The sequence below is a fragment of the Stigmatopora argus genome, chromosome 19, assembly GCF_051989625.1.
Source record: "Stigmatopora argus isolate UIUO_Sarg chromosome 19, RoL_Sarg_1.0, whole genome shotgun sequence".
Taxonomy (NCBI): domain Eukaryota; kingdom Metazoa; phylum Chordata; class Actinopteri; order Syngnathiformes; family Syngnathidae; genus Stigmatopora; species Stigmatopora argus.
Genome location: NC_135405.1, coordinates 12631641 through 12657617, shown reverse-complemented (window position 1 = coordinate 12657617; position 25977 = coordinate 12631641). Strand labels below are relative to the sequence as shown.

The 25977-nt window shown below is 38.9% G+C and overlaps 1 protein-coding gene across 2 annotated transcripts in view; it reads left to right on the top strand.

Annotated features, from left to right (window-relative positions):
- The window catches only part of man1a1 (mannosidase, alpha, class 1A, member 1), a 76778-nt gene extending 50805 nt beyond the window's left edge, over window positions 1-25973 (top strand). For both annotated transcript variants that reach the window (XM_077586456.1, XM_077586455.1), the window contains 11 exons: window positions 2132-2247; window positions 3833-3913; window positions 16923-17017; window positions 18080-18203; window positions 18855-18948; window positions 20422-20537; window positions 21958-22177; window positions 22255-22427; window positions 22495-22610; window positions 23273-23390; window positions 24549-25973. In XM_077586456.1, the coding sequence (XP_077442582.1) occupies window positions 2132-2247; window positions 3833-3913; window positions 16923-17017; window positions 18080-18203; window positions 18855-18948; window positions 20422-20537; window positions 21958-22177; window positions 22255-22427; window positions 22495-22610; window positions 23273-23390; window positions 24549-24569 (1274 nt within the window). In that variant the 3' untranslated portion in view covers window positions 24570-25973. The remainder of the gene's footprint in view (window positions 1-2131; window positions 2248-3832; window positions 3914-16922; window positions 17018-18079; window positions 18204-18854; window positions 18949-20421; window positions 20538-21957; window positions 22178-22254; window positions 22428-22494; window positions 22611-23272; window positions 23391-24548) is intronic.
- The last annotated feature ends 4 nt before the right edge of the window (window positions 25974-25977 follow it).

The following is a 25977-nucleotide window of genomic DNA, read 5'->3' as shown; positions in this document are numbered from 1 at the left end:
TCTATTATTTGACATAAAGTCTCGGGCTGGCGCTCGGCTCGGCCACGCGGATCCGATATTCAGTGTGAGTAATTGAGATGGATGGCGTAATTCCGCCACGGCGCTCCCCGAGGTTCGCAAGGCGGAGCCTCCGACAACCCTGCGCTCGCTTCACGACACTTATGTCATGGCGCGCCTCGATTGTGCGCCCGCATTAGCCTAATTAATCAACAAGCAAATGAGGTCGGCGACTACGGGACACGCCGGCGCTCTTTTGGCTAATTGTTTGTGATGAAAAATACGCAACCTGCCGCGCTCGGGTTGCGCTGGTGCAGAAATGCATGGGTTCGGCGCTAGTTTGCGCCACTCCGGGTTAACTCATTTGCTGCCCTGGTGTTGAAACTGGCAAGGTTAGTTTAGCCAAAATATTAATTGACAAGCCCGTTAAATGTGATTGCACTTTTTTGCATAATTGGAATGAGGCAAAATAACATGCTTTTTCTCCCCAATATATTGTTAGAATTCCTTGTTACAGATCAAGGGTGTCAGACTCGGGTTGGTTCGCGGGACGCTTTAACGTCAACTTGAATTCACGTGGGCCGGACTATTTTAGATACAATATTTCGATTTCTTCTTTTATAAATGGATTAAAAGAACTGGATTATTAAGTATTTTATAGATCTAAAACAATGTTTATTTCAGCTTTTTTAAATATATTTTTAGATTTTACAAAATGATTTTTGAACTAAAAACACAGAAAAAATTGATTAAAAATGACAATTATTGATTTAAAAGGGGGAAAATCAGGAAGTTTAATATACATCTACACTCACATTTTAATTTGATCCTAAAACAGAAAGTCGGCCCTTTTTTATAGATCTAAAACAATGTTTATTTTAGCTTTTTTTTTTAAATATATTTTTAGATTTTACAAAATGATTTTTGGACTTAAAACAGACAAAATGGATTAAAAAATGACAATTATTGATTTAAAAGGGGGAAAATCAGGAAATTTAATATACATCTATTCTCTTCATTTTAATTTGATCCTAAAACTGAAAGTCGGCACTCATGATTTACTTTCCCGGGCCACACAAAATGATGCGGCGGGCCAGATTTGGCCCCCGGGCCGCCACTTTGACACGTGTTACAGATGATTAAAAGTGGGTATTCAAAAACTCTTTTTTCAAACTTGAGTCTTATACTCGGGTTCGTCTTACATTCGGGGTCGTCTTATATTCGGGGTCGTCTTATACTCGGGGTCGTCTTATATTTGGGCCAACACGGTAATTGACGCCGTCTCGAATTCTGTTCCCCTTTCAATTCCAAAAAGCAATTGAAGCGTGCTTTTGTACCCGCGTTTGTGTTTTACACACACTACAAAAGTGCATCATCTCGTGGCGCATTGACAAACAAACAGAATACAAAGGCGGCAAGGTGGGGAATTGGAGCGCCGCCGCGCTACTCCAAAATAAACACGGAATAAATCGGAAGCAGAAGAAAGCAGGCTAGCGTTGACCTTCAAAAATCAAACCGGGCTCCTGCCGTGTTTGGCCTGTCTCATCCAAAACCTCGGTTCAGGGAGCAAACCGGTAAGAAAGCAGGGGGAAAAAAAATCAAAGCCGAAAGGATGATATTAGTATTCAGGTCACTGTCGGAGCCATCTGTATCACTCTGGTGGACACTCGGTGCCGAACAGGAGGAGCATCGAGGGGGGAAGGAAACGCCGTGACCAGACAATAGACTCGGGCGGAAAAAAAAGCCTCTTCACCTCCAGAGACTTTGACAAAGAAGGACGAGGCTCCGGCGCCCTTTTCGTGACGGAAGCCGTCGATGGGATAATCGCGCGGGTGTGCGATACGTACGAAAAAGACACTCACTCAAACGTTCTCGTCTTTATTTGTTCGGCAATAATAGGAAATAGGAAAAGGAAAATACACGTAAAAATTCCCATATATTGAAGCTAATGTTCGCGTTTAGCGCTAGCTTGAAATATTTGGTTCTCTTGAATAAATGCGCTATAAAAAATGTCCGATTTGGACCAAAAAAAAGCTAACTATGTACTTTTTTTGCCATATTTTTTTTTGTTCATTATTCCTATTTCTGTTCCATATAAACTAAGCGTGTCATTTGATTTGATTTTGCGCTTCAGGAAGCATCAAAGGTGCCACCATCGTGGACGCTCTGGACACGCTCCACATCATGGAGATGTTTGAGGAATTTGACGCCGCCACCGAGTGGGTGGAGAAGAACTTGGACTTCAACGTGGTGAGCCGCCGCCGCCGTCGTCCGAAACGCTTTGTTAGTCGCCACCCGGCCGCGTTTAACGCAGACGAATGGGAAGAGAATGTCAATGACATTTCATGCTACAGATAATAACGTTTTGTAATTATGACTGTTGGACTATAATGGCTTTTGGATTCATGTTTATTAATTAGAAGCTTGGCAACAAGCACGGAATCCGTTATTATTCCGCAGACAAATGACAATTGGCTTTCCGAGGGTAATAAATTATTGAAGAATCGCCAAATGTAACAATGGGGAGCATTTTTGCACATTGTTAAAATATCTCGTCACCCCTGCGATGTATGGATTAATCCACAGGTGTCAATTATAGATATAATATTTACTGTTTGCCCCTTTAAAAAAATAAACAAAGACATTTTTAATACCCCCAAAATAAAATGTTTTTTACAGTTTCTTTTACAAGTAGAAAAATTAAATAATAATTAATAAAATATTTGAAAATTCCATTTTTGTAGCATAAATAAAAATATGTATTTGTTAAGCTATACTTTGATTTTTACTGTTTTCCCCTTTAAAAAATAAACAAACACATTTTTAATATCCCAACATTATATTTAGTTTTTTCCAGTTTATTTTATAAGTACAACAATTTAATAATAATTAATAAGATATGTAAAAATTCCATTTTTGTAGCATAAATAAAAATATATGTATTTGTTAAGCTATATTTAGATTTTTACTGTTTTCCCCTTTAAAAAATAAACAAACCTCATTTTTAATACCCCAAAATAATATTTAGTTTTTTTCCACTTTATTTTACAAGTACAACAATTAAATAATAATGAATAAAATATGTAAAAATTCCATTTTTGTAGCATAAATGAAAATTGTATGTATTTGTTAAGCTATATTTTGATTTTTTTCAGGGTGTTCTTTGATTAAAGGTAATAACTACATAATTTTTTAAAAAAATATTATTATTTCGTCAATGGCGCTAAACGTCCCAGTCACAGCCAATTAATTCCCTTTACAAACTTAAAATTAAAATAAAAGTGAAATTAACAATTCTTATTTGTAGTCTTTATTATTTCATCAAGAATTGATCTTTAACAGGCACTGTCATAATAACGCTTGATAAAAATAATAATAATAATCCCGCATAATTCCTGTAACAGTTCTTAGTTTGCGATTCAGTCAATTCAATTCAACATAAATAATGGAGAAAAAATAAAATAAATTCTCCTCTTTGTCTCCGACCGCTAAAACCTGACAAATGTACTATTTGTTAAAAAGTTCTGTACTCTTTGGCTTAGCCGCGACGGAGGAAATCGCATTGCGTGGTTTTGTTTTGTTTGGCGGGGGATTAATTAACGGCACAATCCAACTTTGCAATCAGCAACTCGGGAAGAAAACATTGAAATTGTTGTTGGCGCCGGACGGAAAATGTTGTCTAATCTGTAGGAGACAGCAAATAAAGTGGTCGGCTGTCAGTCAAAAAAAAAAAAAAATAGAGCAGGGCTGCATTTTCAAATCTTTGGGATTGAGTCGCCATTTTGACTAGAAATGAGGCAAGATTTACTGAATTCCGTCTGCTTTCTCGCCGCAGAATGCCGAAGTATCCGTTTTTGAGGTCAACATCCGCTTCGTGGGAGGACTTTTGTCGGCGTACTACTTGTCCGGGAAAGAGGTAAGAACTTTACTACGATTATTTGTTGTGCTAGATAGCAAGAGAGGGAAATTAATATTGAAAACGCCCTTGGACGCCAATAGACATCCAATCCATTTCCCATCCAATTTCCTTTTATTTAGATTCATGAATATTTTTTATTGCACAAGGCTTTTTAAAATTATTTTTATGTATGGATGTACTTATTGATTGTTAAATTGCTACCAGTTATTTATCACTTATTTGCATCATTGATTTTTCCCCCCAAAATAGAGCCATCAAATTATTCATACATTTGATCTCATATGCATATTTCTGCAACATTAATTCTCCAATTTCCAACATTGTCCCTCAGCTTGAAAGTTTATGTCCAATATGAATTTAATTTTTTTTAAAAACCCATAATTAATGCACAAGCGTTACTAATTGTAGGGTGAACTACTACTACCTTTTAGAAATAATAATAACAATAATAATCAATAGACACAAATAAGGCCACTCAGTTGATTTGACCACGCCCCTTTCACTGACAGACCCCGCCCCCTTCACTCACAGGACCCTCCCCTTCCACTGAAAGCCCCCACCCCTTTTACTGACAGGCCCCACCTTTTAAAGTCACAAATAATTGTAGGGTGAACTACTATTACCTTTTAGAAATAATAATAATAATAATCGATAGACACAAATAAGGCCACTCAGTTCATTTGACCACGCCCCTTTCACTGACAGACCCCGCCCCATCCACTGACAGCCCCCGCCCCTTTCACTGACAGGCCCCGCCCTTTACAGTCACAAATAATCCAAGAAAAAAGTGAAAACGCCCTACAAAAATGATTCATGCACCTCACATGCACTTTGTTGTTTTCCAATGACTTTAAATCGATTGTATCGCTGCAGGCCTCCGTTGACATATCAGAAAATATAGAACATATCATGATAAAAGGCTTTAAATATGGAGAAGCAATTCTAAGGCTAGAAACGGCATCGGCCGGCAAGGTTTTTGCTGTTTTCTTTTTAATCATATGCTTCTTTTCCTAATTAATTAGAACTTTGCGCTACAAAATCAATAGCTGTGCGGCCCGCCAATCCCGACTGCCGAAGAGCTTTTGAAAACCTCGGGCTACGGTGCGCGCTGATCTAAAAAAAAAATAGGCTGAATCACCAGAGATTTGACTGCAGCCTTGATTGGCGATGTTGTTCTGCCTTTTAGCTTCATTTCGTGTCCTCGGCGAGCCAGCGAGGCCTTGCTACGTCTTCGCTTTCGTGTGTTGCGGGAGGGGGAGAAAAAAATAAAATAATTTGGAGCTCCGTAAGACTGTCGGCGCGGAAGAGTCAGAAAAATTCATGCAGCATTTGATGCGTCTTTTATTCCGTTTCAATGGAAGGATATATTTATTTATTTTGTTGTCTTTGTAGCAATTGAATTTCTTGGAGTAAAAAAAATACATCTAAATCTGTCACAGGAATGAAACCAAACGGATCAAAATCACCTCATTATTGCAAATTCAACAAATATAGGAAGAGTAAAAAAAAATATACAAACAGAAAATAGGGAGAGGAAGCCAAGTCACCATTGGATAATATTTCACTGGCCGCTAGAGGGCAGTGTTTACGTCCAGGAGTTAAATAACTAAATTGAATTCAATGCTTTTATTGTCATGATACAATATATAATAGGATAGAGACGGTTTTACCAAAGCAAATAATAATAAATCCCCCATAAAAAAACACTTTCTTTACATCACTGTTATTTTCCTATTCCGGCAAGTCTCGTAACCGATTAACCGTGATAAACGAGGGATTACCATCATACTGTTTTTGCCCTTTTTCCAAAGAAATTCGAGTTTGAGTGAAGTCCGGAATGACAAAAGTAGCCTCCAAGGTGATGGAATTTCAATAAAATAATAGTTTGAGCACACTTGCGATTTTCCGACCATTTGTTGTTGCACAGGTGAGGAGGAGCATAACAATGGGCCGTAATGAATGCGCTCTCACTCTGCTCCTTGTTTTTCACTTTCTTGCAACATCCCACAAAGCAATTCCAGATGACCTAAGGTGTCCACTTGTTTATTAGGAATCAAGCAAATCCAGCATGTTTTTTTGCTCCCAAGACTTTAAGTGTTTTCTAGATTTTATAGTCTATCCTGCAGCCATTTCACTACGCTAGTCAATGAGTTAATACTTCAAAATATCCAAATATATTTTAAAAAACTCTTCTTTTTTTTTTATTTACCCGATTCCGTTCCCTTGAAAATTACGTGATTCCTATCAGATCTAAAACCTTTTTATCCAATGATTGACTAGTGTTGCCCAATGCTAGGACTTTGGCGAAAATGCTAAGTTCATTCATTCATTTTCTGAACCGCTTTATCCTCACTAGGATGGCAGGGGGTGCTGGAGCCTATCCCAGCTGACTTGGGGCATGATGTGGGGGAGTTTGTGACCAGCCAATCACAGGGCATCAGGTGACAAACAACAACCAATCACTCATAGGGTCAATTTAGATTGTCCAACCGGTCCTAGCATACTTGTTTTTGGAAGGTGGGAGGAAACCGGAGTACCCGGAGAAAACCTACGTAGGCCCGGGGAGAACATGCAAACTCCACACAGGTGGACTGACATGGATTTGAACCCAGGATCCCAGAACTGCGAGGCTCAGGTGCTAACCACTTATCCATCGGGCCATTTTTTTAAAAAAACGTACAGAAAGCAAAATATAGACTTTTTGACCTGAGACTTAAAGATTTTAAAGCATTATGTGATTAAAAAAATGTCTTACCATTTTTAAAACCATTTTTAAGTTAAACAGTGTGATTTGCGTTCGCTTAGCATCATGGGAAAAAATAGAAAAAATCAATGTGGGCTTATTAGAAATGCATGTTGCTTTCCATAGCTTCTAATTGCTGTTGTTAGTAGAAATTCCTGTCATGTAATCTAATTAACCCGTGTTATGAGACCAATGTAGAAGACAAGGGAAATAACAGATAAAAGAGATTTTCCATTACCCGTTGTTAATATCTCACTTTGTACAGCTCATAAACGTCGGAAACCCCCTCAACTCATTACATCCAATTTCATTGCGTTCCTGTAGGGAAACATTGGCGCCGATACGAACAAATCAGAAGTCAACGAGCGTGTTTGCTCGCGTCTCGTTCCCCCCGTTTGTTCGCTCGCGAGCCGAAAGATGAACAAAAGACGACGCCAGCCGTGGTTTTTTTTTTTGTTGCCGCGGCGGCTCGTAAAAACTCTTTGAGGATGCTCGTGAAAATAAATCGTATTGTTCGCGCGGAATTTAATAGGCGCGCCGACGAGGCGGACGTAAAAATCGGGCTGCTCTCGAAAAAGATACTTAAAAGTGTCGGGGTGAGAGAAAAAAAATGTAAATTTAGACTTGGAATAACAGCACGTGAGCCATGAATAATGTTAATAATCATTTTGGGGGATTAAAAGGGTTTGATTGGCGTGTAGAAACCAGGACGGAAAGCTCTTGACGGGAATCGGCGCAGGTAGCGAACGATGGCGTCGCGCGATGGCCTCACGCCGAGAGCAAACTGTGACACTCGTTATCCCTCCTCAGTACTTGCTCGTGAATTCTTCTTCTTTTTTTTTAATGAGCCAATCAATACGCAGCACTCAAAAGTCATCGCACGCCTCCACCCCCCCCCCTCGCTCGTCCGGCTCGTCGGCGAAGGCGGCTGATTGGTGGCCTTCTCCGCCGATGAAGGTCACTCGGCGGAGTGGCTCCGAATGGCGGTTAGCGCCCGGCTAACGACTCTGACATATTCGCGGGAGGGAGGGGGAAAAAAAATAGGCGGAAAAGATTGGAAATGTCGGGAAGGTCACCGTCGTATACTTGGAATTGAGACGATGAATTTGGAGATTGCTGTGGATTCTGCGGCCATTTTGGCTCACTTTTTGTAGACTTTGGGTAACTTCCTCTCGATTGTGGGGCGTTTCCTGTAGATTTTTGATCATTTGTATTCATTTTGAGGCATTTCCGTGCTTTCAGTGGTAAAAAACAACATTTTTAGACATTTTTTAGGAACACCAAAATCACTATTTTCTTCCCCCAAACCAAAATCTGTGACCCTCTTTGTCCTTTTGTCTACTTTTCCTAAAGTAAGGCTGAATCCTCTCAATTGTGGGGTGTTTCCTGTTGATTTTTGATCATTTTTATTCATTTTGAGGCATTTCCGTGCTTTCAGTGGTCAAAAAAAACATTTTTAGACATTTTTTAGGAACACCAAAATCATTATTTTCTTCCCCCAAACCAAAATCTGTGACCCCCTCTGTCATTTTGTCTACTTTTCCCAAAGTAAGGCTGAATCCTCTCAATTGTGGGGTGTTTCCTGTTGATTTTTGATCATTTTTATTCATTTTGAGGCATTTCCGTGCTTTCAGTGGTCAAAAAAAACATTTTTAGACATTTTTTAGGAACACCAAAATCATTATTTTCTTCCCCCAAACCAAAATCTGTGACCCCCTCTGTCATTTTGTCTACTTTTCCCAAAGTAAGGCTGAATCCTCTCAATTGTGGGGCGTTTCCTGTTGATTTTTGATCATTTTTATTCATTTTGAGGCATTTCCGTGCTTTCAGTGGTAAAAAAACAACATTTTTAGACATTTTTTAGGAACACCAAAATCCCAATTTTCTTCCCCCAAACCAAAATCTGTGACCCCCTCTGTCATTTTGTCTACTTTTCCCAAAGTAATGCTGAAGCGCAGCAGTCTGCTGGGACATAAACTCCCATTTTATGAGTTTGTTGTTGTTGTTTTTTCCGCCCCGTCAAAGCTCCTCCTTGGCTGATTTCTTCTTCTTCCCCCCGTAAAGTCGCTTTATCACCGTCGCCATCAGGACGTCGGCGCCGCCTCGCTTTCCATCATCCGACTCTCGCCGAGAGCGAGCGGCCTATCGTCAAGGTTTTAGGCGATCGCTTCTTATTTGCGCTTTCCGCACGCCGCCGCCGCTGTTTTTTGTAGCCGTCGGCTTCGGCGCACTCCGGGACTCGTCTTTCTTTCCTTGATGTATTTTGGCGGCTTGTCTTCTGGCGCGCTGAGCAAAACGGCGAATCGTGTCAATGCGGGAAGGCTTTGATTTCATCCTGCGTCTAAATTTACAGTTTTTCCGCCTTTTCAATTGAATTCAATTGAATGCTTTTATTGTCATTTTACAAGTAGAATGAGATTTAATGCTTCGCCACCAAGTGCACAAATAACAAACAGACAAATAAAGAATCAAAAAATAATAATTATAAATAATAGTCAACATAATACAGCATTAGTCAACAACATAAATACAAATAACAACAACAACAACAAACAAACAGACAAATAAATAATAATTAAATAAATAAATAAGTAGTCAAAAAATATAAATAAGTAGGGTAGTGCACAACTAACAACAACAAACAAACAAATGAACATATAAATAAGAAATAAATAATAACAATAAAGAATCAATAAATAAGTAGTCAATAACATAAATAATTAGGGAAGTGCACAAATAGCAACAACAACAAACAAACCGACAAATAAATAATAACAATAAAAATATCAATTAATAAGTAAGGAAGTGCACACATAACAAAAACCAACAAACAAATGAACAGATAAATAAGCAATAAATAATAAAAATAAATAATCAATAAATAAGTAGTCAACAACATAAATAACAACAAACAAACAGACAACTAAATAATAACAATAAAAAATAAGTAGTCAACAATATAAATAACAACAACAACAAACAGACAACTAAATAATAACAATAAAAAAATCTATAAATAAGTAATCAACAATAGAAATAAGTAGGGAAGTGCACAAATAACAACAACACACAAACAAATGAACAGATAAATGAGCAATAAATAAGTAGTCAAAGACATAAATAAGTACGGAAGTGCACACAACAACAGACAAACATAAATAAACCATAAATGATAATAAAAAATAATTAAATAAATAAGTAGTATAGTCAACATAACAGATAACTAGTAGTCAACATAATAAATAAGTATTTATCAACTAGTGTTGGGCCAATACGTTGTCGAAAGGACTTCATCTGTAATGGCGAATACTGCTGCTGTTGTGGTACGTAATTCTTTGTTATCGTCACAACAGATGAAATTGATCTGCTCGGGGTTAAATAATCACTCTGGCACTCTGCGTGGACTTTTAAATCTGCCCGTATTGATATGAAACGTTGCTTTTTAATCGCTCTAATATATCACCCCGTAAAAGCCGATTAACATTGACCGTAATCGCTCAAATAGATCAGATGGCCGTTATCGTGTTATCTTGTTCCAGCCCCGGCGCTTCGGTGTCAATCGCCGTTTCAGATTTTATTGGGATAGGGCTGGTTTATAACTTGGAGGCGTCCCAGCCATTTGTACTGGGAAACTGGCAGGAAAAATTTGGACAGTAAAAAATATACATTTGTGGACATTGGGACATTTTTGCCCTTTGCATACCTGTCAACCTCTTCCGATAACTGCCCTTATAAATGATTATGATTCCCCTTACAAACCCCCCAAAAACCTTACAAACACCGTACGATGTACGGTGTTTGTAAGGTTTTTGGGCGGTGTTTGTAAGGTTTTTGGGGGGTTTGTAAGGGGAATCATAATCATTTATAAGGGCAGTTATCGGAAGAGGTTGACAGGTATGCCTTTGAGTCTAAAGAATTATCAATAAATCGCAATCATAGACTTTTTAAACACAATCTGTCCTTAAAGAAATTTCAGGCAACTTCCAGCGTTTTTCAAACTTAAAAAAAAATGCATCAGCAAACTTGTAAAAACACATCAGCAGCCCGTTTTGGGTCCCCGGCGTCGGACTGCCCGGAGGCTTTTTTTGCACTCATTTCCGAGCTGTTCCGCTAAACGCAGCGCCCCAAAACACTTTCTTTTGGCGGCCGCCACTTGAAATGTCAAGCGCGCGTGCGTCGGCGACTGGCTTTTAAGCCGGGACGCTTGCCTTAAAAGGGCGGCGGTCACCCGTGGCGTGGCCCGGGGGCTGCAAGCTTCCGCCATCAGGCCGGTAGGGTGAAGAGGCGGGAGTGTCCTCGGCCCGACTTTGGCGACTTTGGCGAGGAACGGCGCGGTTGACTTTGGACTGCCTTCACTACGGTGAAATGGCTGGAATAAAGTGAGCTGGCTTTGCTGTTTTATTTTATTTATTTTTTAGTGTCACAGATGTTCTCTGTCGTTAAATCGGGACAAACACGCTCGCCTTGCAGACTTTTTACTTGAGTTTCGTTTCAGAAAAGTCTGTTGACTTTCTTTGGCGCTGTGTTGGTTTCTTCGTTTGTTTTTGTCTCGCTTCTTTTCTTTTCTTTCTCATTCGGATAATTATTGGCAAAGCATTTTCTTTATTACTGTTGCACTCAAACACGCAGCTCGATCGGATCGGCAACCGTATCGCCCTACGGTAATCGATAATGACGGTCAGAAACTCAATCTACGTTACAGCTTTTTTTTTATAAAGTTCTTTCAGCAAAGTGAAACTATTAGAACAATAGATAGAAAAAAATAATTGGTTTCTATCATACTTCACCAATTAAAATGGATTTTTCTCTCAAAAGAGTTGGAAGTAGATCAATTGTTGAATTGAATTAAATGCCTTTGTTTTCATTATGGTAGTACAATACCAGTACAATGAGTTTTAAAGCTTCACCATATACACATAAGTAGTCAACATAAATTAGTAATCACAAAAGTAGTTAACATAAATTAGTCACACAAATAAGTAGTCAACATAAATATGTAGTCAATATAAATAAGTAGTCAATATAAGTAGTTAACATAAATTAGTCACATAAATAAGTAGTCAACCCAAATATGTAGTCAATATAAATAAGTAGTCAACATATATTAGTAATCACAGAAGTAGTTAACATAAATGAGTCACATAAATAAGTAGTCAACCTAAATATGTAGTCAATATAAATAAGTAGTCAACCTAAATATGTAGTCAATATAAATAAGTAGTCAACATATATTAGTAATCACAGAAGTAGTTAACATAAATTAGTCACATAAATAAGTAGTCAACCTAAATAAGTAGTCAACCTAAATTACTAGTCAACATAAATTACTAGTCAACATAAATTACTAGTCAACATAAATTACTAGTCAGATAAATAAGTAGTCAATATAAGTAGTCAACATAAATTAGTACTCACATAAGTAAGTCAACATAAGTAGTCAACATAAATTAGTAGGCACATAAATAAGTAGTCAACATAAGTTGTCAACATAAATTAGTACTCATAAATTAGTACTCACGTAAGTAAGTCAACATAGGTAAGTAGTCAACATAAGTAAGTAGTCAACATAAGTAGTCAACATAAATACGTAGTCAACATAAGTAAGTAGTTGCATAAATAGGTAGTCAACATAAGTAAGTAGTCGCATAAATAAGTAGTCAGGTAACTATATATCCTGGGTCTTTTCACCTTCTATGACCTGATTTACCTTTATAAATAAAATATTGCAAACTTTTATTGTTTTTTAAAAAAATATATTATTCTTTTTGGAGTCATTAGCTGCCCCAGACAGAGATAGACACCCAATCCATTTTGACTGGCAGGGCTGGCAGCGATCATCCATATCCGCTAACATATCTCGAAAACCGCCAAACAATATTTGGCTCTCTCGCTAGATCTGACTTTCTGCGGTAATACCAAATGATTTGCATTTTTACGGGCAGCTTGTGAATTTTCATCATTTTACGGCTCAATTTTACAACCCGCACCAACTGCATTTCTCATTACTGCCATTTGTTTGCTAGCTAGTGGGACTTAGCCAAAACTATATTCACAGGAACTGTGAACAAACCGGAAAAAAGACATTAACATCTCCAATACTGTCGTCGTCCACCCCACACACGCGCCCATTCATTTTTAATTTTATTTTACCCATGCAGAATGAAGACCATGCAAATTTGTCTTGTTTGGCCTTGGCGAAGGAGGTCTACTGAAAGTCAAAGTATTTTACAACATTTCCTCCGGCACAAAATGGAATGAATTGATGGCGTTTATTGCCTGAAGGCAATGTTTCAACTTACATTTGACCATTTTTCCTTTCATAAAAGTAGAGATAAAAAATTCACAACCTGATCATCTGGAGCCAAATGACCACTCTTGGCAAGCTGTAATGTTTGACGTTGGGAAAATACGCCGGTTACAAAAGTCAAACCCTCGCTTACACTTTTGTTCTAGCGCTAAAAATATGAAAAATACTCAAATTTACTCATTCTAAAACACACTTATTCAACAATTAAGGCCAAACTAACAAATAAGCACAAAATAAGGTTGTAAACAAATTCTGTTTAAATACTTCTCGTAAATATCTTTTTAAATAAATGCTTCAAAAATTTTCTCCCATTTCCACCCGTCGTATTCCGTGTCTCTTAACGTCCATCGTTAATTGCCGCTTCTCTAATTACCCATTAAATCCAAGCCCCTGCTCGACATCTCCCCGGGATACTTAAATTTGTTCACGTTTTTGACCCCGCCCCCTGTTACAGGACTTCCATGTGTCAGTCTTTAACTGAGGCAGCAGTTTTATGTTTGAATGTGAATGCTGACTGCTAAACAGTGAATTGTTTAAAAAAAATAATAATAAACGAGTCAGCACTTGGTGGTGTTCGTAGAGAAAATAATATTTGGAGCGCGGGAGATACGGGCATTGGGCTTTAATGCTATTCTGATATCTGTACCAAACAGATTCAAATCCCAGAAAGCTATTTTGCCTATGAATCATTTATGACACACAAGCAAAAATATGGCATTTTGCAGGAGTGGAGAGATGTCCAATCCGTCCAAAAATCACCTTCGGCACCCTCGTGAGGACGAGGATGACTGAATCATTTGAGAATACATTAGGTTTTATTCTAAAGTTATCATTTGACGAATCGGATTGTTGTCAAATGTTGATTTTTGCAGAGTTTTTGTTTGCTTCACGTGTCCGTTTAACCACAAACTCCATTTTTGCATGTCAAATAGCTCGTTTTGAAAACTTGGCATCTCCAGGTGTCGATTGTCACGCGACAAAACGAGCTTAAAGTATTTTTTTAACACGTGTGGACATGCTTTTATGATCTTTCTCATCGCTGTCGTAAGAAATGTCTGAGCAGGGAGGGGAAATGTTTCCGAAGACAAGTAGGGTTCCGCTTGAGTATCTGGGCGTAGTTCCACAGCGGGCCGCGTGTAGCTTTTAATTCTGACGCTCTTTGAGCTTGACTTGTTCTCGCCGCCTTGAAGGAAGCTAATAAAGCCGCCGAGAGAGAGAGAAAAAAACTGGCACGGCGTACAAAGCAACAGCAGGCTTCTCCTGGGTGCAAAGCTGTCTTGCTGTCTCGCACCCGAGCGCTCTGTGCGTCCACCAAAAGTTACATTTGATGCTGCCTGCATGAGACGCTGAACATAAAAAGATGCAAAAGGGAAAACAAATTGTCGGAAAAGGGAAAAAAATGCAATTCCCAACTATAGTCAGGTGGAGAAAAAAATTGTAACAAATCAGCAACGGGCGGCGGAAAACTGAAGGATCGCCAAAATGCCCCCGATTCCTGATTTGGAAAAAAGACTAAACAAATGGATGGAAAAGGGAAAAAATGCAATTCCCAACTATACTCTGTCTGGTGGAAAAATGGTCACGTATCAGCAAGAAACAGTGGAAAACTGAAGTCTCGGCAAAAGACACCCAATTCCTGTGGTGAAAAAAAATGGACGGAAAAGGGAAAAAAATGCAACTCCCAACTATACTCTGTCAGGTGGAGAAAAATGGTAACAAAGTAGCAACAGGCTGTGGAAAACTGAAGGATCGCCAAATTCCTGAGTTGAAAAAAGACTGAACAAATGGATGGAAAAGGGAAAAAATGAAATTCCAACTATGCCCTGTCAGGTGGAAAAATGGTCACGAATCAGCAACAAACTGGAAAACTGAAGGATCACCAAGAGACCCCCTGCTGAGATGGAAAAAAAGGCTAAACTAATGAATGGAAAAGGGAAAAAAGGCAATTCCCAACTATACTCTGTCAGGTGGAAAATGGTAAATAAGCAAGCAAGAGGCTGTGGATAACAGAAGGAATAGCAAAATACCCCCAATTCCTGAAGTGAAACAAATGGACGGAAAAGGGAAAAAAAACCATTCAACTTTACTCATCTGGGTGGAGGAGGTCCGTATGGAATTAGCATCTCCCCCGGGCAAACTTGGTTATTTGTCGTTAATAGCGTCATATTTTTGGGTGAAATTGGATTGCGGCACAGTAGTTGGGAAACGCTGATCTACGTAGACGGGCTTGAAAAAGGACGTGGTCGTAAACGGGAAGCTTCTTTACGACCTTCCATTTTCCATCCGTTCTGATTAGAAGGTCATCTGAAAGTGCATCCAAACAATAAAAGGGAAAGTTAAAGCCACGCTTGTGTTTCAGGTCAGCAAATGTGGAACGCTAGACCGGCAGGACGTTTTCAAAGGATGCCAGATAATAAATGTGGAGTGGAAAAAAGGGGGCGTCCTACTTTTTCATTCCTCTGGAAGTCGGTCGGAGGCGTCAAGCGGCGCAAAGTTTTGCCCTCCGGCGGCGTGTCTTTGGAGAACGCTCTTTGAAGGTCGGCGAGTCGTGAATTTGCATCTTTTAAATTCTTAACAAATACATATTTGCACTACCATCTTACAATTCCACACAATTTTAACCATAAAAAAATATATTTTAAACATGTTACACTTTGAGCCATTGAGAAAATTGAAGTCTTTTTGGTGCGCCCATTCAAAACTACGTTTTTAATATGCACCAACATTTTTTAAAATCATTTTTGGGTCAAAAATTTTACACCCATTTTTGTGGGTTTTGAAATCTGAACTAATTCTTTACATATTTGTATAAACATCTCACAATTGAACACAATTTTCTTAATTTTGAGAAAATTGAAGTTCTTTAGGTGCGCCCATTTAAAGCTACATTTTGAAGTGTTTTTAAAATGCAGCTATATTTTTTTTATTATCATTTTTGGGTCGAAAAATTTTACACAGATTTTTGCAGGTTTTGAAATCTAAACAAATTCTTATTCTGTTTGTATAAACTTCTCACAATTGAACACAATTTTCTTAATTTTCTCTTTAGGTGCGCGTATATTACGACTCTCTCTCGTCTTGCTGAATAATTCATTTGCTTATTAAAGCGGCTTTGGCACGCGGCGTGAAGGCCTCGGACGCGGGGCGTTGGAATGTTTCTCCCGTCAGTCCCTGCGAGTGTTTTTATTCCACCCCACCGTGTGCTCGCCGCGTTATTAAAGGCATTAATCACCGGGCTCTGACACCTCGTTACGCACTCGCACACTTGCTGAGGGGTAATTTGGCATCCGCCGTGCCACCGAGTACCCACAAAGCTTGAACAAGTTGATGTCAGGGAGGCATTTGCATGAAAAAGACAGGTTCTGACTTGCCCATGTTGCTTGGAGTCCAACCTTGTAAGAACCAAGTATTGTGTTCTCCGAATAAAAAAAAAAAAAAGTCTTCAAATGAGTCGTCTCACGCTAGAAAAAGTTTGTTTTTAGCATTTTAGGTTTTTAGGGATATTAGGATTAGAACCAGGATGGCTTTGAAAAAGTTTTTCAGTTTTTCTGTTAAGTATGGAATTTATATTTGTAGTTATTTTGGTTTCGTATGGACATGGCACCCCAATCAGCACCAATTATAAAAACAAACTATCTTCAATTCAATTCTGCAACTAATCGACTTTATGGATTAATATGATAATTTGCCGAGCACAATTGAGTCTATCAAAATGCCAACTTATAACTTTAAAAAAAAATCATCAACAAAATAGTCATAAACACAGCAAAACTAATTTGTATTTCTTATTGCTTTGAACCTAATTGTGTCAAATGTGTTTAGAATATGAAAATAAATTGATGAAATCACTCTGTACTTGAGGGTAAGGCTCAAAGGTTGTCTTTTTACAACTAAAAAGTGCAAGTTTATTGTTAGTTTACTGCAAATAATGACTGTTGTGTTTCTCTGTTTGGCAGGTTTACCGCAGAAAAGCGGTGGAACTGGGTGAAAAACTGCTCCCGGCGTTTAAAACCCCCACCGGAATCCCGTGGGCTCTGCTCAACCTCAAAAGGTAAGTCCGCCATGCTAGCTACCCATGCTAAACACTTGATTAATTGATTTAAAATTGGTCAGACGCTAACTCGGAACTGTAAGCTAACTATCACCAAGCTAGCAGCCGATAATTGCAATGTACGTACGTCTCAATCTAAATAAAAATGCTAAACGACAGATGTTAGCTTGCCAATTTTTCTCCGTCAGTGGCCTTCGTTCATTTTGCTTCACTTCTGTGAACAATAAATCGCAAAAAGAACAATCATCCTCCTTTCTGTTCGCTTTTTTTTAACCAATCCCCGCGGGCCACGGCAAGCACACGGCGACACTCGGCGGTTTGTCAGGCGCTAATTAAAATCGCAGTCGTCATGGGAATAAATGTGCCGTTACAAATAGAGTTGGTACTTCTGTTTACATCAGGGGGGTCCAATTCAGTTTGCATTACTATTAGCCTTAAAAATCCGATTTATAATCCATATTTATTCCTATTCATTGTGTATTATTTATTTATCTAATAAGGGACAGCACATATTCATTTTTTGGTGCGACTTAAAGTCCCAAAAATAGCCCTTATTTTTATGTATTTATTTACAGAACGCCAATATTTTCTAAACCATCTAGCGGCTAAGTCGTTAGCATCCCTGACCAAAAGCCGACACATGCTGACTAACGTGAAGCTAGCTCGGCCATTGAACTCTTAATCCCAAAAGTTAACATTTTAAAGCCTTTTTAAAGCCAGCGTGACTTTCCGACGGAGAGTTTTTGACTCTTTTCCGTCTCCAAACGCCACGGCGAAGCGACCTTTAGGTGTCACTCCGTGTGGAAAGAAAGAAAAAGCCCCAAAGAAAACGTCAAAGGAAAACCCGCTAACTGCGCCAGGGAGATAACAAGCTCGTTTAGTCGCCTAACTTTGCTTCGGCAGAGGTGGAAATATTTTATCTGGTCTTTGTAAAAAGAAAGTCTTTCCTTAAGCACTTTGACACACTTCAAATGTTTTGACAGTTGCTTCTTAATTAGCTTCCTCTTAAACGCCTCTCGCATTGTTCTTTTTTTTTTGTGCCTGTGTCTTTGATTTGCGCAGCGGGATTGGTCGCAACTGGCCGTGGGCGTCGGGCGGTAGCAGCATTTTGGCCGAGTACGGAACGCTGCATTTGGAGTTTATGCACCTCAGCAAGCTGTCGGGAAACCCGGAATTTGCTCAGAAGGTACCACGCCTACGGCTAAATAAGTTTCAAAATGTAATGTTAATTCATGGTAGGGTCAATCGCTCATTTTCACGGTTGTCGAGAAGTGTCAGGCGAAGCGCATCGTCTGAATGCATTAAAAAAATAAAGCACAAATGGACATTAGCAATGCACAAATGGAAATACCCGTATGTTCACGACTATAAGGCGCACCCTCAATGAAAGACACGTTTGATTTTTTCCATATATAAGGCGCACCGCATTGTAAGGCGCACCCTCAATGAATGACACATTTTAATTTTTTCCATATATAAGGCGCACTGGATTATAAGGCGCCCTGTCTATTTTGGAGAAAATGTAAGACTTTTAAGTGCACCTTATAGTTGTGAAAATACGGTAGAGACACCCAAATTTCCACAACAAGAACGCCAATTGCCACAACACGAACTCCAATTAGCCGCTACAAAACACAATTGCAACTAACTTAAACAATGACATTAAATCGCCTACTAAAATGTGTTAAGACAAAAGATCTATTTAGAAACGTTAAAATTCCAGACCAATAAACAAAAAGGCTCCCTTTGGAATCCCTGTTTCCATTGTTTTTATTTTATATAGCGTATAAAAAAATGCCATGTCATAATTTCTTGCTATTTTTTTCGTTGTTTTTAGGTGATGAACATCCGTAAAGTTCTAAATCGCTTGGATAAACCTCAGGGTCTGTACCCCAACTACCTGAACCCAAACAGCGGCCAATGGGGTCAACGTAAGTATTGTGTTGTTTTTGATCCCGCCTTCAAATGCCAACTTTGAACATCGTCGACAACTAAACAGAAACTTTATTTAATGCTTATTTGGCTCGCAAAAATTAATTCCGTAATTACCATGAAAACGCACGGGCTGCATAATTTATGACCTCGGGGTGTCTCAACCAAAAATTAATTTCAAAAACCCACCACTGGATCTTTATCATCTGCTGAGGAGCAGCTGTCTTTAAGAAAATGTTTTCCATCTTTAGTTTATCAAATGACTTCCCATCATGCTCTATTTAAAGCATCTGTCACTCCATTAGCATCCAAAACATCCTCTTTCAAAATGGCTTCTTTTCCGCGCTACGGAGAAGAGCTAACGACGATAATAAGATTAGCTATGAAGTAGAGCACGGGTGTCAAAATGGCGGCCCGGGGGCCAAATTTGGCCAGCCGCGTCATTTTGTGCGGCCCGAGAAAGTAAATCATGAGGGCCGACTTTCTGTGTTAGGATCAAAATAAAATGAAGATTATAGATGTATATTATATTTCCTGATTTTCCCCTTTTTAAGTCAATAATTGCAATTTTTAATCTTTTTTTAACTTTTTGTGTTTTTAGTTCAAAAAGATTTAGTATAATCTAAAAATAAATATCCCCAAAAAATTACATTTTCCAATTAAATATTGAACATATATCCAAAAATATGTTGTTTCCTTTTGAAATGAAAAACAAATGATTAAAAGATATTTTCCCTTATGAAGAAAAAAAATATCAAACAAACATTTTTTAAGATCTATAAAAAACTGAATATTTAGGGCTTTTGATGCAGTTTTTTTAAATCCGATTTAAATTGAAAAAAATATCAAAATATTATTTCAAAAATAGTCCGGAAATTGAGTTGACGTTATTGCGGCCTGCGAACAAACCCGAGTTTGACACCCTTAAAGTAGAGGAAAAGAAAATCAAGTCGTGAATATAATATATATGTAAAATACGTACGTGATATCCACGCCATAACATTAATACTTCAAATTGCAATTAGAACCAATCGTGTCGTCTGTCCTTTGACGATGAGGTGTTGCTATTCCCAATTGTAATATATGGAATACAATGTACGCTTGGCAGGCCAATTAGGGCCATCTGCTGACTAACATGTTTATCGCAGGAATTTTTTTAATTCTATTTATGCGTGTAAAATAGTGATACTTTAATATCCTTTTTTGTGATATGCATTTTTTCAAATTTAAATTCTTCATTTTAAATCACAAAAATATGTGCTTTTTGGCTAATAAGCAAAAATGACTGAAGACATACTTCAAGTATTTGACCTTTAATAAATTCTCTTGATTGACTCATCTTCATTATCAACGCGGGTGTCACCTGTCGTCACCCGCCACGCACTCCCGCGTTGACGTTTTGACATACCGCGAACGCCCCGGCGCCTAAGAAAGACGGCGAAGGGCAGGACGTTAATCTACGTGTCTTCCAGATCACGTGTCCGTGGGCGGCCTGGGCGACAGCTTTTACGAGTACCTGCTGAAAGCCTGGCTCATGTCCGACAAGACGGACGAGGAGGCCAAGAAGATGTATTACGACGCCCTGCAGGTAACCCACGCGCACCCGGTTGAGCACTTGTCATTTTCAGGGGCGCATTTTCCCACTTTTTTGGGGTCCTGGAAGGCCGCCAACCAATATTTGTGTCTTCCTCGCACGTCTTTGTTTGGCTCTCGGTAATTGTCAGTTATTTTTATTGGGAAGGTGCGAAGGCGGTGTCGTCTCGGTCGCCGCGCCGACGCGTTATTCGAGTCGGAGCAGATGGCGGCGTGCTCGCGTAGCGTAGCGTAGCGCAGATGAATACCAAACACACACTTTTGCACGACAACAACAATCGGATTAATCTGACGGAGGATCGCACACACACACAAATACACACACACGAACGAGCGCGAGATGTCAACGTAGCATCTTGAACGCAACATTAATCTTGAGGAGATACTTTACCCGTAATCCCTCTTGATCTTCCGGATTAAAAGTGATTTATTTATCGAGAGGGAGATGGGAAAAAGTGGATGAGCGTCTTGCTTGGCTGTCTTGTTTTCAGGGGGCGGCGCTAATGCGATCAGATACGATGTCACCTTTCTCCACGTCAAAATGGGTGGCTTTCTGTGGATTTGAAAGCATCTTGAGTCTTTTTTGGGGTCTTCGCTTACAAGGAAATTTCATAAAGGGATAGATTTTTGGGCCTTTTTTTTTTTTAGAAAGGAGTATATCGTTAAAATCATCTCTTCAAATTAAAAGAAAACTTGTCCTGTGGGTTTTAAGACATGATGGACTTGTCTACCAAATTTCATGGAAATGAGTGAAACAGGCTTTGGGGACTTTTTGGGGGGTTAAATTCTGGAAAAGAGTTTAGAGCAAGGGTGTCAGACTCAGATTGGTTCGCGGGCCGCCTTAACGTCAACTCGATTTCACGTGGGCCGGACCATTTTAGATATAATATTTAGATTTTTTTAATAAATTGATTAAAAGCCCTGAATATTCCGTTTTTTATATATCTAAAACAATGTTTATTTTTATTTGATCTTTTTAAAATATATTTTTAGATTTTACAAAATGATTTTTGAACTAAAAACACAGAAAAAATGGATTAAAAAATGACAATTATTAATTTAAAAGAGGCAAAATCAGGAAATATAATATACATCTATACTCTTCATTTTAATTTGATCCTAAAACAGAAAGTCGGCACTCATCATTTACTTTCCCGGGCCACACAAAATAATACGGCGGGCCAGATGTGGCCCCCCGGCCGCCACTTTGACACGTGGTTTCAAGCCAAAATGGCCGATTTTGTGTGAAACAGATTTTGGGGCCTGAATTTTTGTGTTAAATTCGGAGTACAAAACTTGAAACCAAAATGGCAGACTTTTTGTTTATGTCAAAGCAAGACTTTTTTTTGCCAAATTTCATGTAGTAAAATGTAAGCATTTTTTTACATTAATATTTTTGTCCTCCTATTTTGCAGGCCATCGAAAGCAACCTAATAAGGAAGTCCAGCGGCGGCTTGACGTACATCGCGGAGTGGAAGGGGGGCCTCCTGGAGCACAAAATGGGTCACCTGACCTGCTTCGCCGGCGGCATGGTGGCGCTGGGGGCCGACGGGGCGCCCGACGACAAGACGGGCCACCAGATGGAGCAAGCGGCCGAGATCGCCAGGACCTGCCACGAGTCCTACACCAGAACCGGTACCGGCCTCGGGACACGCCTCCCCGCTTTCCTTTCGCCAACACACACTGACGTTTTCCCTCATTTTCCCGCCTAGCGCTAAAGCTGGGACCCGAGACGTTCCGTTTTGACGGCGGCGTGGAGGCCATCTCCACCCGGCAGAACGAGAAGTACTTCATCCTGCGGCCCGAAGTCATCGAAACGTACATGTACATGTGGAGGTTCACCCACGACCCGAAATACAGGGAGTGGGGCTGGGAAGCCGTGGAGGTAACCTTTTCTTTCGCGCCGGTCATCCAAAGGTCGAGGTTTGACCTTTGAACCCGCCATCCCGCAGGCCTTGGAGCGCCACTGTAAGGTGGAAGGGGGGTACAGCGGCGTCCGGGACGTTTACGCGGCCACGCCCAACCACGACAATGTGCAGCAGAGCTTCTTCCTGGCCGAGACGCTCAAGTAGGATTTTTTGCATTTTTGACCTGATCTTTGACCTTAAACATTTTCGGTATTTCTCAGCGTCAATTAGGGGCGGGAACCTCCGGGTGGCGCCATCGTGATAACAATTACCTCGCAATGATGATCCGTACTGGCTCAGGAAACGGCTCGACGATAGTCTCCAGTCATTTGTTCATTTTCTGAACTGCGGGGGGTGCAGGAGCCGATCCCAGCTAACTATGACACACCTTGAATCGGTGGCCAACTAATCGCACGGCACAAGGAGACAAACAACCAATCATACTCATAGCTAAGCGCAATTTAGAGTGTTCAAGAAGCTAGCCTAGCATGCATGTTTTTGGGATGTGGGAGCAAACTGGAGTACCCGTTGAAAACCCACGCAATCCCGGGAGACATTTTTTTTCCGGTGTGGCTTTTAACGAATGAATGAGGAGATTGTTTACAAAAGTATTTGTTCATTCGTCCCTCCCAGTCAAAACAAATTGGTCGTCTAGCTCCATGTGAGGCTATCGAGTTAGCATTGACACTATTCTAGCGGGAAATGTCGCTAGCTAGGTGTTGCTTGCTTTATCAAACAGGGGAAGTATGACGATATTAGTTAGCTAACCCGCTAAATTAACAAAATACATTAAAAAATCCATACTTTCCATTTTTCTTGGCAGGTATTTGTACCTGCTGTTTTCGGACGACGATCACGTCTCGTTGGAACATTGGGTTTTCAACACGGAGGCCCATCCTCTGCCCGTCATCAGAAAGGAACCGCCAGAACAGACCAACGAGGTGGAGTAGGAACTACTTTTACCACGTCTTCTCTCGGGTTTTTTCGGGACTTTTTTTTTCACGGAGCGTGGAAAAGCCGGCGAGAAGACGGCGAGATGGACCACGTCGCCCCCGCGTCGTTATTGACGAGGAAAAAAAAAACCCGTCTGGTGACGTCACTTCCCGTCATCGTGTTTACAAGACGTTGCCGTAATCATCTGGTTTTTAGCTTCTTCTTTTTTTAATCGTTTACTTTGTCTGCTTTGAACCACCAGGAGGCGGAGCTTGGAAATCTGATTACATCCTCATATAAGTGCATATTTATCAAATTATGACATATCCGGACTGTCCTGATTCCGATCTTTAATTTTAGGTATGACTTGGCAACAATGTAGCGTAATCAAGCTAGCACTTGTTTCATTTTGGCACATTTTCTGGGCTGTAAAAGATTAGTAAAACCCAGATTTAATGAAGGAGAAGCCTTAATTTAAGCAATTTTATACTCGGAACTCATATCGAACGTAAAACTAGTCCTCGAGCATCGCTCTTTTGATCCAAAATGTTGCTTTTGATCTTGTTTTCCGGCCGTTAACTCTTTTTTTTTACCGGACAAGTCATCACTCAACTTTGTCGTTTGTTTTCATTGTTTTCTCTTCGCATTTATTCAGCCGACAAGAACGTAGTGAGTCATCGTAATGAATCACGTGGCGTCCCAAAAGACTCTTTTCATCTCGTGCCTTCGCTTTAAGGCCACAACAAACCGTGAAATACGAGCGCTGTAGCTTTAAGAACTTGTCAGATTCAAAACAATGCCATTTGAACAATCATTTCTATTTCCATGTACTTTTTGTATCTCCCCATTGTTTTAAGGGTTCATACAAAAAATATATGTGAAATAATTTGCCAATGAAATGACTCACTTGACATAAAAAGGCACTTTTTCCTTTATTTTTAATCCAATTAACCTATTTTTTTTTAGCAAGTCATCGTCCCCCAGAACGTGTTCCAGTTTAAAAACAAACAAAAAACAAGGAACATTTAGTTTGTACAACACTGACACCTATTGGACACAGAGCTCAATTGCATTGAATTCCACTGTGCTTTGTTTATTTAAAACCCTGAAGATGTGATCGTCGATTTTGTTTAATCAACTTGAAACATATTTGATTCACATTTCAGCAACTGGATTCATTAATTTAAAGAAACGTGAACATTTTTCCTGCGTTTTTGCCGTCGGACGACAACGATGACTACGCCAAAAATGACAAGTGAGTACTGGTGATATTGTCATGGAGGATGTTTAATTTATGTTTGTGATTGTCATGTTAGATTGTGTTAATTTATTATTGTATATTGCTAACAAGGAGGATTAGATGAAGCAATTATTCAAAGAATATAACAATGAGGAGACAAATGAGAGTGGGAATGGAACGTTCAAATGTGAAGTGAATTCAGTTTCATGCCTCAACTTTTTATTGATTTTTTTGGGGGGGAGGGTTATTTTTTTGTTGCTTTGATTTTGTTTTATTTTATGTTCATTGTTGCTATTTTTTGGAAGTGTCTGTTGTTGTCATTTTTTATCAATAAGTTTTTTTTGGTCAATTTTGTTGATTTAGTAGACTTTGCCTTCATTTTAAATTACAGTATTTTGTTGTTGTTTATTTTTGGGGTTATTTTTTTGTTTTTGTTATTTTGTTGTTTTTTGGGGGTAAGATTCAGTAACGTTAATGGGGTCTTTTTTGTTTTAATTATTGTCATAAATGTCTTGTGATACTAATGTTTTTTTCCACCTCTTTGTTTTGTTTTATTTTCAACTTTTCTCTCTTTCGCTCCTTTTTTTTTTTTTTAATTGTCAACTTTTTTTTTCTTGCCTAGTTTATATAACCTGCTAAAAATAGCTTCTGGCAAAATTGGGGATATAAATGATTAATGTGAATGATATTGCAAAAGGCAGGGTGGTAAAAAAAGATATTTAACTACTGAAGCTTTTTTTTAAATAAATATTTTAAGCCAAAAATAAGTTAAAAATCATTGCATTTTCTGAAAGTTAATCGATAGGAATAAAATGTCAGGCCGCTTTAACAAAAAAAAAACTGAAATAATTTATCGTATTAAGAGTTTCAAGATTCTGTCCACATAACATTATGTTAGAATTGTGAAAACTTGGATGTATATTTCATTATATTTTGATTCATATATAATAGTTAAATGACAATCACTCATGAGAATGAAATTTATTGATGTATTTAAATTTTTGGGGGAGGAATATGTGCATCTGACATTTCTTTTGGGGGAAAATTAAATATATAGAATGAACCACTTTTATCATCGTTAATATTTGGAAATCATTCCTTTTTAGTGGTTATGCAATGTTTTCATTTGTGGACAAATGGTTTCATATTGTCTTTTTTGGGGGGTATTATTTTGATGACTGGTCTTTGTAAATATCAGATAACGGCGAGAAACCGCTGGACATTTCTATCAAGATTATTTGTGGATTCCAAAAGAGATTATTGATCTGCAGACTTTTTAAGAAATTATATTTGTTACACTTCTATAGTCAACAAGTAAAAAAAAGGATAAATAAAAATGATTTTATTAGGGGCTA